The sequence below is a fragment of the Lagopus muta genome, chromosome 6, assembly GCF_023343835.1.
Source record: "Lagopus muta isolate bLagMut1 chromosome 6, bLagMut1 primary, whole genome shotgun sequence".
Classification (NCBI taxonomy): domain Eukaryota; kingdom Metazoa; phylum Chordata; class Aves; order Galliformes; family Phasianidae; genus Lagopus; species Lagopus muta.
The window spans coordinates 3,356,705-3,371,076 of record NC_064438.1 but is presented as its reverse complement, the minus strand read 5'-3'; the positions used below and the strand labels follow the sequence as shown (position 1 = coordinate 3,371,076).

The following is a 14,372-nucleotide window of genomic DNA, read 5'->3' as shown; positions in this document are numbered from 1 at the left end:
CACCGGGCGCTTCCCCGAGCTTCTTGGGGGATCCTGGCCCTTTTTCCCGAGCCTCCCGCCTGACAAGGACTAATGCGCACTCCTCCCCGTCCCCGGGCTTCCACTACTCCGCGGGTTTTATAATGTACCCGGTCCGCAATGGGATCCTGCGCCGCTGGCAGAACAGCTGACTCACCCCCAGAAATCACGTCGGGGTCACCATCTGTTGTATCCTTCACCCGTTCGCTTTTCCTGGGAGACCGCAGCTTGGCCAATTACCGAGGCGACACCGATATGGCGAACAGCAAAATGCCGCTTTAATGGAACAAACACGTGCTTATATATGGAGGGGGAGGTCCTAACGCGTTACAACCCGAAGATGGCGCAAGCGCCTAACACAACACCTTTCAGACTTCTGTGCGTTTTCAAAACACTAGGGGTTCTGAAAGGTGTATAGCTGGATGATGTTTTGACGTTTTTGGTTCGTGTTATTTGAAAGAGATGAAATGATGGTCTATGGGTAATGTTTGGAAAACGTTAAACTTCTTTGCAGATTTTGGATAATCTTTCCAAGTCACTGCACTACATCCACAGCTTCATTTAATTGCTATCCAGAATGCCTGTGCCTGCAGTGTAGTTCTCTTGAGTTGCCTCCATGTTCCAGGATGCAAATGCTGCTTTGTGAGCATCCGATGTTTTCCCCTAAAGAAAGACACTGAAGTTGTGCCAACTTCTTGCTGCGTTTGTTCATGGAAGCTGTCTGCAGGTTTTTGACATTTCCTTTTACGTAGTATGTCATCCCTAGGCACCACAGTTCTGAGGCAGAACTCAGCAGATAAATTTTATGTTGGAATATGTATTTTTCCACTTGTAGATGAAGTACCTACAGGCACATATAGGCAGTTGTTCCACCCTGAGCAGCTCATTACTGGGAAAGAAGATGCAGCTAGTAATTATGCCAGAGGCCATTACACCGTTGGAAAACAGATTGTTGATCTAGTGTCAGACCGCACGCGCAAAGTGGTAAGAATTCATGCTGCAGATCAATATTTAAAATACAAATTTTATTTAAAATACAGCTCTAGAGCTACCTATAGTTACAATTTGTTATGACACTTGTGTTGGTTTTTTTTCTGGGGGGGAGGGAGTTGTTTGTTTTTAAGAATGTTATGCATAGATTATTAAAAACAAAAAACCAGGAACTTGGTCCCATGCCTCCCCCCTCTTGAGTTAAATAAAAATTCAGTCAGTAAAACTTGAAAGTTCTTGTGATGTGGAACATCATTATTTGAAGATATTTTAAGGATACCTCAGAAGTGCGTTATAAAATCTTCAGACTGTAAGCACTTGTTTGTTATTTTTAACCTGAATCGCACCATTATGTGTCATTCAAAATATTTCCAGTACCCTGAAACTCAGATTTTGGTTGGACGTTCAGCAATTTCACATGTCTTTCTAGGTTTCCATAACCTGGTGTAATGTAAGAAATTCACTTAGCATGATGTGAATCAAAGTGAAGTAGTGATTGCCTATCTGAAGTTGTAAAAATACCTTTTTTCCAAACCAAATTGATACTTGCTGCCATACAGAGTACAATAGTAGTTTAAAAGCTGCAAGCCTGCTGTAATTTCTAATAACCTTTCACAGTGGTGCACAACTGCTCTTGCTTTTAGTGGGATAAAAAATGCATAAAGGAAAATGCTCCATTCAAATGAGAAAATACTCATATTCAGAACAAGGTGTGCTGTGGTGGTTTTAAGTAAAAGATATACAAGAAAAAAGTTACCTTTTAAAACAAATGATGAGGAAATAATTGCTTTTGAGTGTTTATTTTAATGTTGATGATTTTGGAAAAGGTAATAATAAATATATGTTTTTTCTCTCTTGCTTTTTTCCATCCTATTATAGGCTGAGGTGTGCACTGGGCTGCAAGGTTTCCTTATCTTTCACAGTTTTGGAGGAGGCACTGGTTCAGGGTTTACATCTCTGCTCATGGAAAGGCTCTCTGTTGACTATGGCAAAAAATCTAAACTACAATTTGCAATTTATCCAGCACCACAGGTTTCTTCTGCTGTAGTGGAACCTTACAATTCAGTTTTAACTACACATGCAACACTGGAGCATTCAGACTGCGCATTCATGGTAGATAATGCAGCCACTTATGATATATGTCATCGCAACCTGGACATAGAACGTCCCACTTATACCAATTTAAATCGACTAATTGGGCAAATTGTTTCATCCACCACAGCTTCACTACGTTTTGATGGAGCCCTTAATGTAGAGCTGACAGAATTTCAAACTAACCTTGTTCCGTTCCCACGAATCCATTTCCCCTCGGTAGCATATGCCCCTATCATCTCTGCTGAAAAAGCCTACCATGAGCAGTTATCCCTGGCTGAAATTACCAATGCTTGCTTTGAACCAGCCAACCAGATGGTAAAATGTGACCCGAGTGATGGTAAATATATGGCCTGCTGTATGTTATACAGAGGTGATGTTGTCCCTGAAGATGTTAACGCAGCTATCGCTACTATCAAGACTAAACGTACCGTTCAGTTTGTGGATTGGTGCCCAACTGGATTCAAGGTACTTTGATAACTTCTGAAGTGCTTGATCTTGGAAATAGTAGGAATTACGTGGTATTTGGAGGTAGCGGTCATTGTACTGCACTGTAACGTTCCTGTTACTGAACTGCTGAATTTTCCGAAGCCCGGGAAGATCTGGCTGCCCTTGAAAAAGATTATGAAGAAGCTGGGATAGACTCTGTAGAAGAGGCTGAAGAAGAGGATGAATACTGAAAGTGCTGAAGTAATAAAAAGTGTGTTCTGTAACAGCAACAAATGAATTGCAGAATCCTGTTCGCTTGCTTGCTTCTTTTCAGATGCAGTTTTAAATGTTGTACTGCTCATTTTTTTCTTTGTTACTGTTTACACACACAGTTGCTGCGTAAGAACCGTTTGAAATTACAGTTTTGGCGCTTTTATGGAACAAACACGTGCTTATATATGGAGGGGGAGGTCCTAACGCGTTACAACCCGAAGATGGCGCAAGCGCCTAATACAACATTTCCCCCTCCCCATGCCAACAGAAGCCTTGCCCCATTACAATACGCAATGTGCTAAACCTAAACAACATACATCTTAGAACTTATCCTGCATTCTACAGTATTCCAATTGCGTGTAGATCATTTTCTCAGTCATTCGTTGTATACAACCTCGCAAACATTGAAAGATACATGGCAAACACAACATTAACCCCAAAAATATAAACAGCCCTATTACTAACGCTTTAAGCAACTGCTTAAGCCATGGCCCAATCCCACCAAACAAATTCTCCAACCAATTTCCGAAGGGATCTTCCTGTATTCCAATCTTTTTTGTATGTTCCTTTAACAGTTGTAACTTCTTATGTAGCGATTCACTGTGATCGCTTAAATTGAAACAACACATCCCTTCAAAGTCGTTGCATCCCTGACCCTGTGCCAGGAGTAGGAAGTCGATCGCCGCTCTATTCTGGAGCACAGCATGCCTAAGGCTATCAGTGTCCATGAGTAGTTCGCTTAGGAGCGCAGAAGTCATGTTGGCCTGTTTCACGGACCAACAAGCTAGTCTTTCTATGTCCTTAAGCACTTGAGCCACGGCTACTCCCGGAGCCAGGATGGATGCAAATATTCGTGCCTTTGGTCCCCAAAGGTGTACCTCGTCACCGCAGTCTGATCCTAGGGTGGGAATACTTCGCCTTTTCCGAGTCCCTTTACTCATGTCCCTGACCAATTGTACCCACTCAGAGAATCACCACTTGGTGATAGAATAGTTAATTTCCCCAGGTAACATGGTCCCCCCACCGGTATCCTCGGGATACCCTGCCAAGCCCTGTCACCACATACCAGGAACACCCCTGGTGGTAACATCTTTGAACCTCCGACAACACTAACTCTCTCATTACTCCTATCCAGACCATTATCATCAAATTTACCTTTCCATAGTTTTCCGGTGGCGACATTATATTGTGGCCTCCTGCGGGCGTATCCGTACCCTCCCTGCGGCCAAGATTGTGTGATGTTGCAGCAACAGTCACTCGTGGTGATATTGCACCACTGCTCTGGCAATGTACAATTGTTACACAGGGAACCTTTCCACCCATTTGCGGTTTTGAAATTATACCACTGCCGAGTACGATTTACCACGGACCCACAGTACAGGCCAGACCACCTGAACACCGCACTGTTCAGCGGGTTAACAAGCGTGTGTGGGATGGTTCTATTACGGCTGGAGTCCCACAACAAAGGCCTACCCCTCTTAAGGAGATCCTGCGCAATCCCACGTTGGGAAAGCGATCCTTGTAAGGCAAATTGTTCAAAACATATGCATCCCTCTGAATTATTACCTACGCTCTGAGAACCCATAAGCAGCAATTCAGGGGGGTCCCACGAAAGTGATGTATTCAGCATGCGGATCAGGCAAGCCGAAATATTAGCACCTGAAGTAAAGTACTTTTCGCAAGCAGTTATGTTATCTACATATCCCAAAAACAGCAACCTATCAGTACAAAAATTCAAAGGTACCCCTATAAGGCACGTGTGGAATGGTGAAGTGGCCGATTGCACTCATCCTATCACAGGGTATATTGTACAGGTTCAAGGATGACACACATAAGGTTGATCACATCATACGGCAGGAGGCTAGAAGCCTTAAGAGCTTCTACTGCCGACACGGTCACAGGAGAGCACAGACCTTTACTTTTAACCAAATCCGCAAGGCGAGTAATTGCCTTGGAGTCCAGAGGGGTCCAAGCTGGACCCTCTGTTTTTACTACTGCAGGGAGGGCGAATGTCGTAGTTGTCGGACCGTAAGCGGTTCGTAAATCCTCCCTCGCCCCAGCGCAGTCAGTGAGTGTAGGTGCGGCCCATGAGGCAGTCACTGCAGGATCCCGCCCTCCCTGGCTGAATCCCGAGGCTGCTCGCACCGGGACGCCACACCCACATCCTTCACAGGACGGAGTGAACATCCCAGCCCCTTTTGGGAGCGGCCGCGGCAACAAACAGAGTCAGGCAGCAAGGAAGCACCGCCCCCGCTCTCACATTTCACCAGCCGCGCCGTACCCTCTCCGGCCAGCTCGCCCTCCCCCACTGCCCTCTTAACAGGTGTTGAGCAGGCTATGCTACATTCCTCCGCACTTCCCCCTCATCCCTGAAGGGTTTCAACGAAGGATATAAACCCTGAGCTGGATAAGGAGGCGGGGATGGAGCCTCTCCGTCCCTGCGGTCCGACGATCCCTGCCGAACTTCCTCCCTTCTTGGTGTCGAAGCCGCCGCCTCGGGCGGGGCTGCGGGGACCGGCCCCGACTTGCCCTCCAGCAAACCTGCAGCAGAGACAACATCTCCCCCCGTCCCCAGCCCTAACAGCTCCCTAGCTCCATCACTCGCCATTTTCTCCTCCCTCGCCATCTTAAACGCCCCCCAAATCAATCCCCACACCTTGAACTCTGCCGCCTTTTGGGCAGTCATTGCCCTCTTAGAGAGCGCGGCAGTGAACCCATCCCAATTAGCGGGATCGTATAAGTCAGAGGGAGATGCCAATAAGCCCTCCCCCTCCTGCAGCGAAAGTGCCGCCGCAACCTCCTTCTGAGAAGGAACACTTCTCCGGCAATAGGTTTTACATGCGCGAAGAATCCCCTTGATAACGGCTTCCATCGCCCCAGGCTAAGCGCGCGTCTAGCCTCCACCGGGCGCTTCCCCGAGCTTCTTGGGGGATCCTGGCCCTTTTTCCCGAGCCTCCCGCCTGACAAGGACTAATGCGCACTCCTCCCCGTCCCCGGGCTTCCACTACTCCGCGGGTTTTATAATGTACCCGGTCCGCAATGGGATCCTGCGCCGCTGGCAGAACAGCTGACTCACCCCCAGAAATCACGTCGGGGTCACCATCTGTTGTATCCTTCACCCGTTCGCTTTTCCTGGGAGACCGCAGCTTGGCCAATTACCGAGGCGACACCGATATGGCGAACAGCAAAATGCCGCTTTAATGGAACAAACACGTGCTTATATATGGAGGGGGAGGTCCTAACGCGTTACAACCCGAAGATGGCGCAAGCGCCTAACACAACACCTTTCAGACTTTTGTGCGTTTTCAAAACACTAGGGGTTCTGAAAGGTGTATAGCTGGATGATGTTTTGACGTTTTTGGTTCGTGTTATTTGAAAGAGATGAAATGATGGTCTATGGGTAATGTTTGGAAAACGTTAAACTTCTTTGCAGATTTTGGATAATCTTTCCAAGTCACTGCACTACATCCACAGCTTCATTTAATTGCTATCCAGAATGCCTGTGCCTGCAGTGTAGTTCTCTTGAGTTGCCTCCATGTTCCAGGATGCAAATACTGCTTTGTGAGCATCCGATGTTTTCCCCTAAAGAAAGACACTGAAGTTGTGCCAACTTCTTGCTGCGTTTGTTCATGGAAGCTGTCTGTAGGTTTTTGACATTTCCTTTTACGTAGTATGTCATCCCTAGGCACCACAGTTCTGAGGCAGAACTCAGCAGATAAATTTTATGTTGGAATATGTATTTTTCCACTTGTAGATGAAGTACCTACAGGCACATATAGGCAGTTGTTCCACCCTGAGCAGCTCATTACTGGGAAAGAAGATGCAGCTAGTAATTATGCCAGAGGCCATTACACCGTTGGAAAACAGATTGTTGATCTAGTGTCAGACCGCACGCGCAAAGTGGTAAGAATTCATGCTGCAGATCAATATTTAAAATACAAATTTTATTTAAAATACAGCTCTAGAGCTACCTATAGTTACAATTTGTTATGACACTTGTGTTGGTTTTTTTTCTGGGGGGGAGGGAGTTGTTTGTTTTTAAGAATGTTACGCATAGATTATTAAAAACAAAAAACCAGGAACTTGGTCCCATGCCTCCCCCCTCTTGAGTTAAATAAAAATTCAGTCAGTAAAACTTGAAAGTTCTTGTGATGTGGAACATCATTATTTGAAGATATTTTAAGGATACCTCAGAAGTGCGTTATAAAATCTTTAGACTGTAAGCACTTGTTTGTTATTTTTAACCTGAATCGCACCATTATGTGTCATTCAAAATATTTCCAGTACCCTGAAACTCAGATTTTGGTTGGACGTTCAGCAATTTCACATGTCTTTCTAGGTTTCCATAACCTGGTGTAATGTAAGAAATTCACTTAGCATGATGTGAATCAAAGTGAAGTAGTGATTGCCTATCTGAAGTTGTAAAAATACCTTTTTTCCAAACCAAATTGATACTTGCTGCCATACAGAGTACAATAGTAGTTTAAAAGCTGCAAGCCTGCTGTAATTTCTAATAACCTTTCACAGTGGTGCACAACTGCTCTTGCTTTTAGTGGGATAAAAAATGCATAAAGGAAAATGCTCCATTCAAATGAGAAAATACTCATATTCAGAACAAGGTGTGCTGTGGTGGTTTTAAGTAAAAGATATACAAGAAAAAAGTTACCTTTTAAAACAAATGATGAGGAAATAATTGCTTTTGAGTGTTTATTTTAATGTTGATGATTTTGGAAAAGGTAATAATAAATATATGTTTTTTCTCTCTTGCTTTTTTCCATCCTATTATAGGCTGAGGTGTGCACTGGGCTGCAAGGTTTCCTTATCTTTCACAGTTTTGGAGGAGGCACTGGTTCAGGGTTTACATCTCTGCTCATGGAAAGGCTCTCTGTTGACTATGGCAAAAAATCTAAACTACAATTTGCAATTTATCCAGCACCACAGGTTTCTTCTGCTGTAGTGGAACCTTACAATTCAGTTTTAACTACACATGCAACACTGGAGCATTCAGACTGCGCATTCATGGTAGATAATGCAGCCACTTATGATATATGTCATCGCAACCTGGACATAGAACGTCCCACTTATACCAATTTAAATCGACTAATTGGGCAAATTGTTTCATCCACCACAGCTTCACTACGTTTTGATGGAGCCCTTAATGTAGAGCTGACAGAATTTCAAACTAACCTTGTTCCGTTCCCACGAATCCATTTCCCCTCGGTAGCATATGCCCCTATCATCTCTGCTGAAAAAGCCTACCATGAGCAGTTATCCCTGGCTGAAATTACCAATGCTTGCTTTGAACCAGCCAACCAGATGGTAAAATGTGACCCGAGTGATGGTAAATATATGGCCTGCTGTATGTTATACAGAGGTGATGTTGTCCCTGAAGATGTTAACGCAGCTATCGCTACTATCAAGACTAAACGTACCGTTCAGTTTGTGGATTGGTGCCCAACTGGATTCAAGGTACTTTGATAACTTCTGAAGTGCTTGATCTTGGAAATAGTAGGAATTACGTGGTATTTGGAGGTAGCGGTCATTGTACTGCACTGTAACGTTCCTGTTACTGAACTGCTGAATTTTCCGAAGCCCGGGAAGATCTGGCTGCCCTTGAAAAAGATTATGAAGAAGCTGGGATAGACTCTGTAGAAGAGGCTGAAGAAGAGGATGAATACTGAAAGTGCTGAAGTAATAAAAAGTGTGTTCTGTAACAGCAACAAATGAATTGCAGAATCCTGTTCGCTTGCTTGCTTCTTTTCAGATGCAGTTTTAAATGTTGTACTGCTCATTTTTTTCTTTGTTACTGTTTACACACACAGTTGCTGCGTAAGAACCGTTTGAAATTACAGTTTTGGCGCTTTTATGGAACAAACACGTGCTTATATATGGAGGGGGAGGTCCTAACGCGTTACAACCCGAAGATGGCGCAAGCGCCTAATACAACATTTCCCCCTCCCCATGCCAACAGAAGCCTTGCCCCATTACAATACGCAATGTGCTAAACCTAAACAACATACATCTTAGAACTTATCCTGCATTCTACAGTATTCCAATTGCGTGTAGATCATTTTCTCAGTCATTCGTTGTATACAACCTCGCAAACATTGAAAGATACATGGCAAACACAACATTAACCCCAAAAATATAAACAGCCCTATTACTAACGCTTTAAGCAACTGCTTAAGCCATGGCCCAATCCCACCAAACAAATTCTCCAACCAATTTCCGAAGGGATCTTCCTGTATTCCAATCTTTTTTGTATGTTCCTTTAACAGTTGTAACTTCTTATGTAGCGATTCACTGTGATCGCTTAAATTGAAACAACACATCCCTTCAAAGTCGTTGCATCCCTGACCCTGTGCCAGGAGTAGGAAGTCGATCGCCGCTCTATTCTGGAGCACAGCATGCCTAAGGCTATCAGTGTCCATGAGTAGTTCGCTTAGGAGCGCAGAAGTCATGTTGGCCTGTTTCACGGACCAACAAGCTAGTCTTTCTATGTCCTTAAGCACTTGAGCCACGGCTACTCCCGGAGCCAGGATGGATGCAAATATTCGTGCCTTTGGTCCCCAAAGGTGTACCTCGTCACCGCAGTCTGATCCTAGGGTGGGAATACTTCGCCTTTTCCGAGTCCCTTTACTCATGTCCCTGACCAATTGTACCCACTCAGAGAATCACCACTTGGTGATAGAATAGTTAATTTCCCCAGGTAACATGGTCCCCCCACCGGTATCCTCGGGATACCCTGCCAAGCCCTGTCACCACATACCAGGAACACCCCTGGTGGTAACATCTTTGAACCTCCGACAACACTAACTCTCTCATTACTCCTATCCAGACCATTATCATCAAATTTACCTTTCCATAGTTTTCCGGTGGCGACATTATATTGTGGCCTCCTGCGGGCGTATCCGTACCCTCCCTGCGGCCAAGATTGTGTGATGTTGCAGCAACAGTCACTCGTGGTGATATTGCACCACTGCTCTGGCAATGTACAATTGTTACACAGGGAACCTTTCCACCCATTTGCGGTTTTGAAATTATACCACTGCCGAGTACGATTTACCACGGACCCACAGTACAGGCCAGACCACCTGAACACCGCACTGTTCAGCGGGTTAACAAGCGTGTGTGGGATGGTTCTATTACGGCTGGAGTCCCACAACAAAGGCCTACCCCTCTTAAGGAGATCCTGCGCAATCCCACGTTGGGAAAGCGATCCTTGTAAGGCAAATTGTTCAAAACATATGCATCCCTCTGAATTATTACCTACGCTCTGAGAACCCATAAGCAGCAATTCAGGGGGGTCCCACGAAAGTGATGTATTCAGCATGCGGATCAGGCAAGCCGAAATATTAGCACCTGAAGTAAAGTACTTTTCGCAAGCAGTTATGTTATCTACATATCCCAAAAACAGCAACCTATCAGTACAAAAATTCAAAGGTACCCCTATAAGGCACGTGTGGAATGGTGAAGTGGCCGATTGCACTCATCCTATCACAGGGTATATTGTACAGGTTCAAGGATGACACACATAAGGTTGATCACATCATACGGCAGGAGGCTAGAAGCCTTAAGAGCTTCTACTGCCGACACGGTCACAGGAGAGCACAGACCTTTACTTTTAACCAAATCCGCAAGGCGAGTAATTGCCTTGGAGTCCAGAGGGGTCCAAGCTGGACCCTCTGTTTTTACTACTGCAGGGAGGGCGAATGTCGTAGTTGTCGGACCGTAAGCGGTTCGTAAATCCTCCCTCGCCCCAGCGCAGTCAGTGAGTGTAGGTGCGGCCCATGAGGCAGTCACTGCAGGATCCCGCCCTCCCTGGCTGAATCCCGAGGCTGCTCGCACCGGGACGCCACACCCACATCCTTCACAGGACGGAGTGAACATCCCAGCCCCTTTTGGGAGCGGCCGCGGCAACAAACAGAGTCAGGCAGCAAGGAAGCACCGCCCCCGCTCTCACATTTCACCAGCCGCGCCGTACCCTCTCCGGCCAGCTCGCCCTCCCCCACTGCCCTCTTAACAGGTGTTGAGCAGGCTATGCTACATTCCTCCGCACTTCCCCCTCATCCCTGAAGGGTTTCAACGAAGGATATAAACCCTGAGCTGGATAAGGAGGCGGGGATGGAGCCTCTCCGTCCCTGCGGTCCGACGATCCCTGCCGAACTTCCTCCCTTCTTGGTGTCGAAGCCGCCGCCTCGGGCGGGGCTGCGGGGACCGGCCCCGACTTGCCCTCCAGCAAACCTGCAGCAGAGACAACATCTCCCCCCGTCCCCAGCCCTAACAGCTCCCTAGCTCCATCACTCGCCATTTTCTCCTCCCTCGCCATCTTAAACGCCCCCCAAATCAATCCCCACACCTTGAACTCTGCCGCCTTTTGGGCAGTCATTGCCCTCTTAGAGAGCGCGGCAGTGAACCCATCCCAATTAGCGGGATCGTATAAGTCAGAGGGAGATGCCAATAAGCCCTCCCCCTCCTGCAGCGAAAGTGCCGCCGCAACCTCCTTCTGAGAAGGAACACTTCTCCGGCAATAGGTTTTACATGCGCGAAGAATCCCCTTGATAACGGCTTCCATCGCCCCAGGCTAAGCGCGCGTCTAGCCTCCACCGGGCGCTTCCCCGAGCTTCTTGGGGGATCCTGGCCCTTTTTCCCGAGCCTCCCGCCTGACAAGGACTAATGCGCACTCCTCCCCGTCCCCGGGCTTCCACTACTCCGCGGGTTTTATAATGTACCCGGTCCGCAATGGGATCCTGCGCCGCTGGCAGAACAGCTGACTCACCCCCAGAAATCACGTCGGGGTCACCATCTGTTGTATCCTTCACCCGTTCGCTTTTCCTGGGAGACCGCAGCTTGGCCAATTACCGAGGCGACACCGATATGGCGAACAGCAAAATGCCGCTTTAATGGAACAAACACGTGCTTATATATGGAGGGGGAGGTCCTAACGCGTTACAACCCGAAGATGGCGCAAGCGCCTAACACAACACCTTTCAGACTTTTGTGCGTTTTCAAAACACTAGGGGTTCTGAAAGGTGTATAGCTGGATGATGTTTTGACGTTTTTGGTTCGTGTTATTTGAAAGAGATGAAATGATGGTCTATGGGTAATGTTTGGAAAACGTTAAACTTCTTTGCAGATTTTGGATAATCTTTCCAAGTCACTGCACTACATCCACAGCTTCATTTAATTGCTATCCAGAATGCCTGTGCCTGCAGTGTAGTTCTCTTGAGTTGCCTCCATGTTCCAGGATGCAAATACTGCTTTGTGAGCATCCGATGTTTTCCCCTAAAGAAAGACACTGAAGTTGTGCCAACTTCTTGCTGCGTTTGTTCATGGAAGCTGTCTGTAGGTTTTTGACATTTCCTTTTACGTAGTATGTCATCCCTAGGCACCACAGTTCTGAGGCAGAACTCAGCAGATAAATTTTATGTTGGAATATGTATTTTTCCACTTGTAGATGAAGTACCTACAGGCACATATAGGCAGTTGTTCCACCCTGAGCAGCTCATTACTGGGAAAGAAGATGCAGCTAGTAATTATGCCAGAGGCCATTACACCGTTGGAAAACAGATTGTTGATCTAGTGTCAGACCGCACGCGCAAAGTGGTAAGAATTCATGCTGCAGATCAATATTTAAAATACAAATTTTATTTAAAATACAGCTCTAGAGCTACCTATAGTTACAATTTGTTATGACACTTGTGTTGGTTTTTTTTCTGGGGGGGAGGGAGTTGTTTGTTTTTAAGAATGTTACGCATAGATTATTAAAAACAAAAAACCAGGAACTTGGTCCCATGCCTCCCCCCTCTTGAGTTAAATAAAAATTCAGTCAGTAAAACTTGAAAGTTCTTGTGATGTGGAACATCATTATTTGAAGATATTTTAAGGATACCTCAGAAGTGCGTTATAAAATCTTTAGACTGTAAGCACTTGTTTGTTATTTTTAACCTGAATCTCACCATTATGTGTCATTCAAAATATTTCCAGTACCCTGAAACTCAGATTTTGGTTGGACGTTCAGTAATTTCACATGTCTTTCTAGGTTTCCATAACCTGGTGTAATGTAAGAAATTCACTTAGCATGATGTGAATCAAAGTGAAGTAGTGATTGCCTATCTGAAGTTGTAAAAATACCTTTTTTCCAAACCAAATTGATACTTGCTGCCATACAGAGTACAATAGTAGTTTAAAAGCTGCAAGCCTGCTGTAATTTCTAATAACCTTTCACAGTGGTGCACAACTGCTCTTGCTTTTAGTGGGATAAAAAATGCATAAAGGAAAATGCTCCATTCAAATGAGAAAATACTCATATTCAGAACAAGGTGTGCTGTGGTGGTTTTAAGTAAAAGATATACAAGAAAAAAGTTACCTTTTAAAACAAATGATGAGGAAATAATTGCTTTTGAGTGTTTATTTTAATGTTGATGATTTTGGAAAAGGTAATAATAAATATATGTTTTTTCTCTCTTGCTTTTTTCCATCCTATTATAGGCTGAGGTGTGCACTGGGCTGCAAGGTTTCCTTATCTTTCACAGTTTTGGAGGAGGCACTGGTTCAGGGTTTACATCTCTGCTCATGGAAAGGCTCTCTGTTGACTATGGCAAAAAATCTAAACTACAATTTGCAATTTATCCAGCACCACAGGTTTCTTCTGCTGTAGTGGAACCTTACAATTCAGTTTTAACTACACATGCAACACCGGAGCATTCAGACTGCGCATTCATGGTAGATAATGCAGCCACTTATGATATATGTCATCGCAACCTGGACATAGAACGTCCCACTTATACCAATTTAAATCGACTAATTGGGCAAATTGTTTCATCCACCACAGCTTCACTACGTTTTGATGGAGCCCTTAATGTAGAGCTGACAGAATTTCAAACTAACCTTGTTCCGTTCCCATGAATCCATTTCCCCTCGGTAGCATATGCCCCTATCATCTCTGCTGAAAAAGCCTACCATGAGCAGTTATCCCTGGCTGAAATTACCAATGCTTGCTTTGAACCAGCCAACCAGATGGTAAAATGTGACCCAAGTGATGGTAACTATATGGCCTGCTGTATGTTATACAGAGGTGATGTTGTCCCTGAAGATGTTAACGCAGCTATCGCTACTATCAAGACTAAACGTACCGTTCAGTTTGTGGATTGGTGCCCAACTGGATTCAAGGTACTTTGATAACTTCTGAAGTGCTTGATCTTGGAAATAGTAGGAATTACGTGATATTTGGAGGTAGCGGTCATTGTACTGTACTGTAACGTTCCTGTTACTGAACTGCTGAATTTTCCGAAGCCCGGGAAGATCTGGCTGTCCTTGAAAAAGATTATGAAGAAGCTGGGATAGACTCTGTAGAAGCAGAGGCTGAAGAAGAGGATGAATACTGAAAATGCCGAAGTAATAAAAAGTGTGTTCTGTAACAGCAACAAATGAATTGCAGAATCCTGTTCGCTTGCTTGCTTGTTTTCAGATGCAGTTTTAAATGTTGTACTGTTCATTTTTTTCTTTGTTACTGTTTACACACACAGTTGCTGCGCAAGAACCGTTTGAAATTACAGTTTTTGGTAGCA

The 14,372-nt window shown here is 45.1% G+C and overlaps 2 protein-coding genes and 3 pseudogenes across 2 annotated transcripts; 3 read left to right on the top strand and 2 right to left on the bottom strand.

Moving 5' to 3' along the window:
• Window positions 1–771: 771 nt before the first annotated feature.
• Window positions 772–2,780, top strand: LOC125695458 (tubulin alpha-3 chain-like; annotated as a pseudogene).
• LOC125695449 (uncharacterized) lies at window positions 1,025–4,432 on the bottom strand. Its single transcript, XM_048949870.1, is given in 2 exon segments — window positions 1,025–3,776; window positions 3,779–4,432. Coding segments are annotated over 2 exon segments (1,308 nt in total). The 3' UTR covers window positions 1,025–3,122.
• LOC125695451 (uncharacterized) lies at window positions 1,025–10,135 on the bottom strand. The gene is given in 3 exon segments (XM_048949872.1): window positions 1,025–3,700; window positions 5,879–9,479; window positions 9,482–10,135. Coding segments are annotated over 2 exon segments (1,308 nt in total). The 3' UTR covers window positions 1,025–3,700; window positions 5,879–8,825.
• On the top strand, window positions 6,475–8,483 carry LOC125695459 (tubulin alpha-3 chain-like; annotated as a pseudogene).
• Window positions 10,136–12,177: 2,042 nt separating the features above from the next.
• On the top strand, window positions 12,178–14,189 carry LOC125695455 (tubulin alpha-3 chain-like; annotated as a pseudogene).
• The last annotated feature ends 183 nt before the right edge of the window (window positions 14,190–14,372 follow it).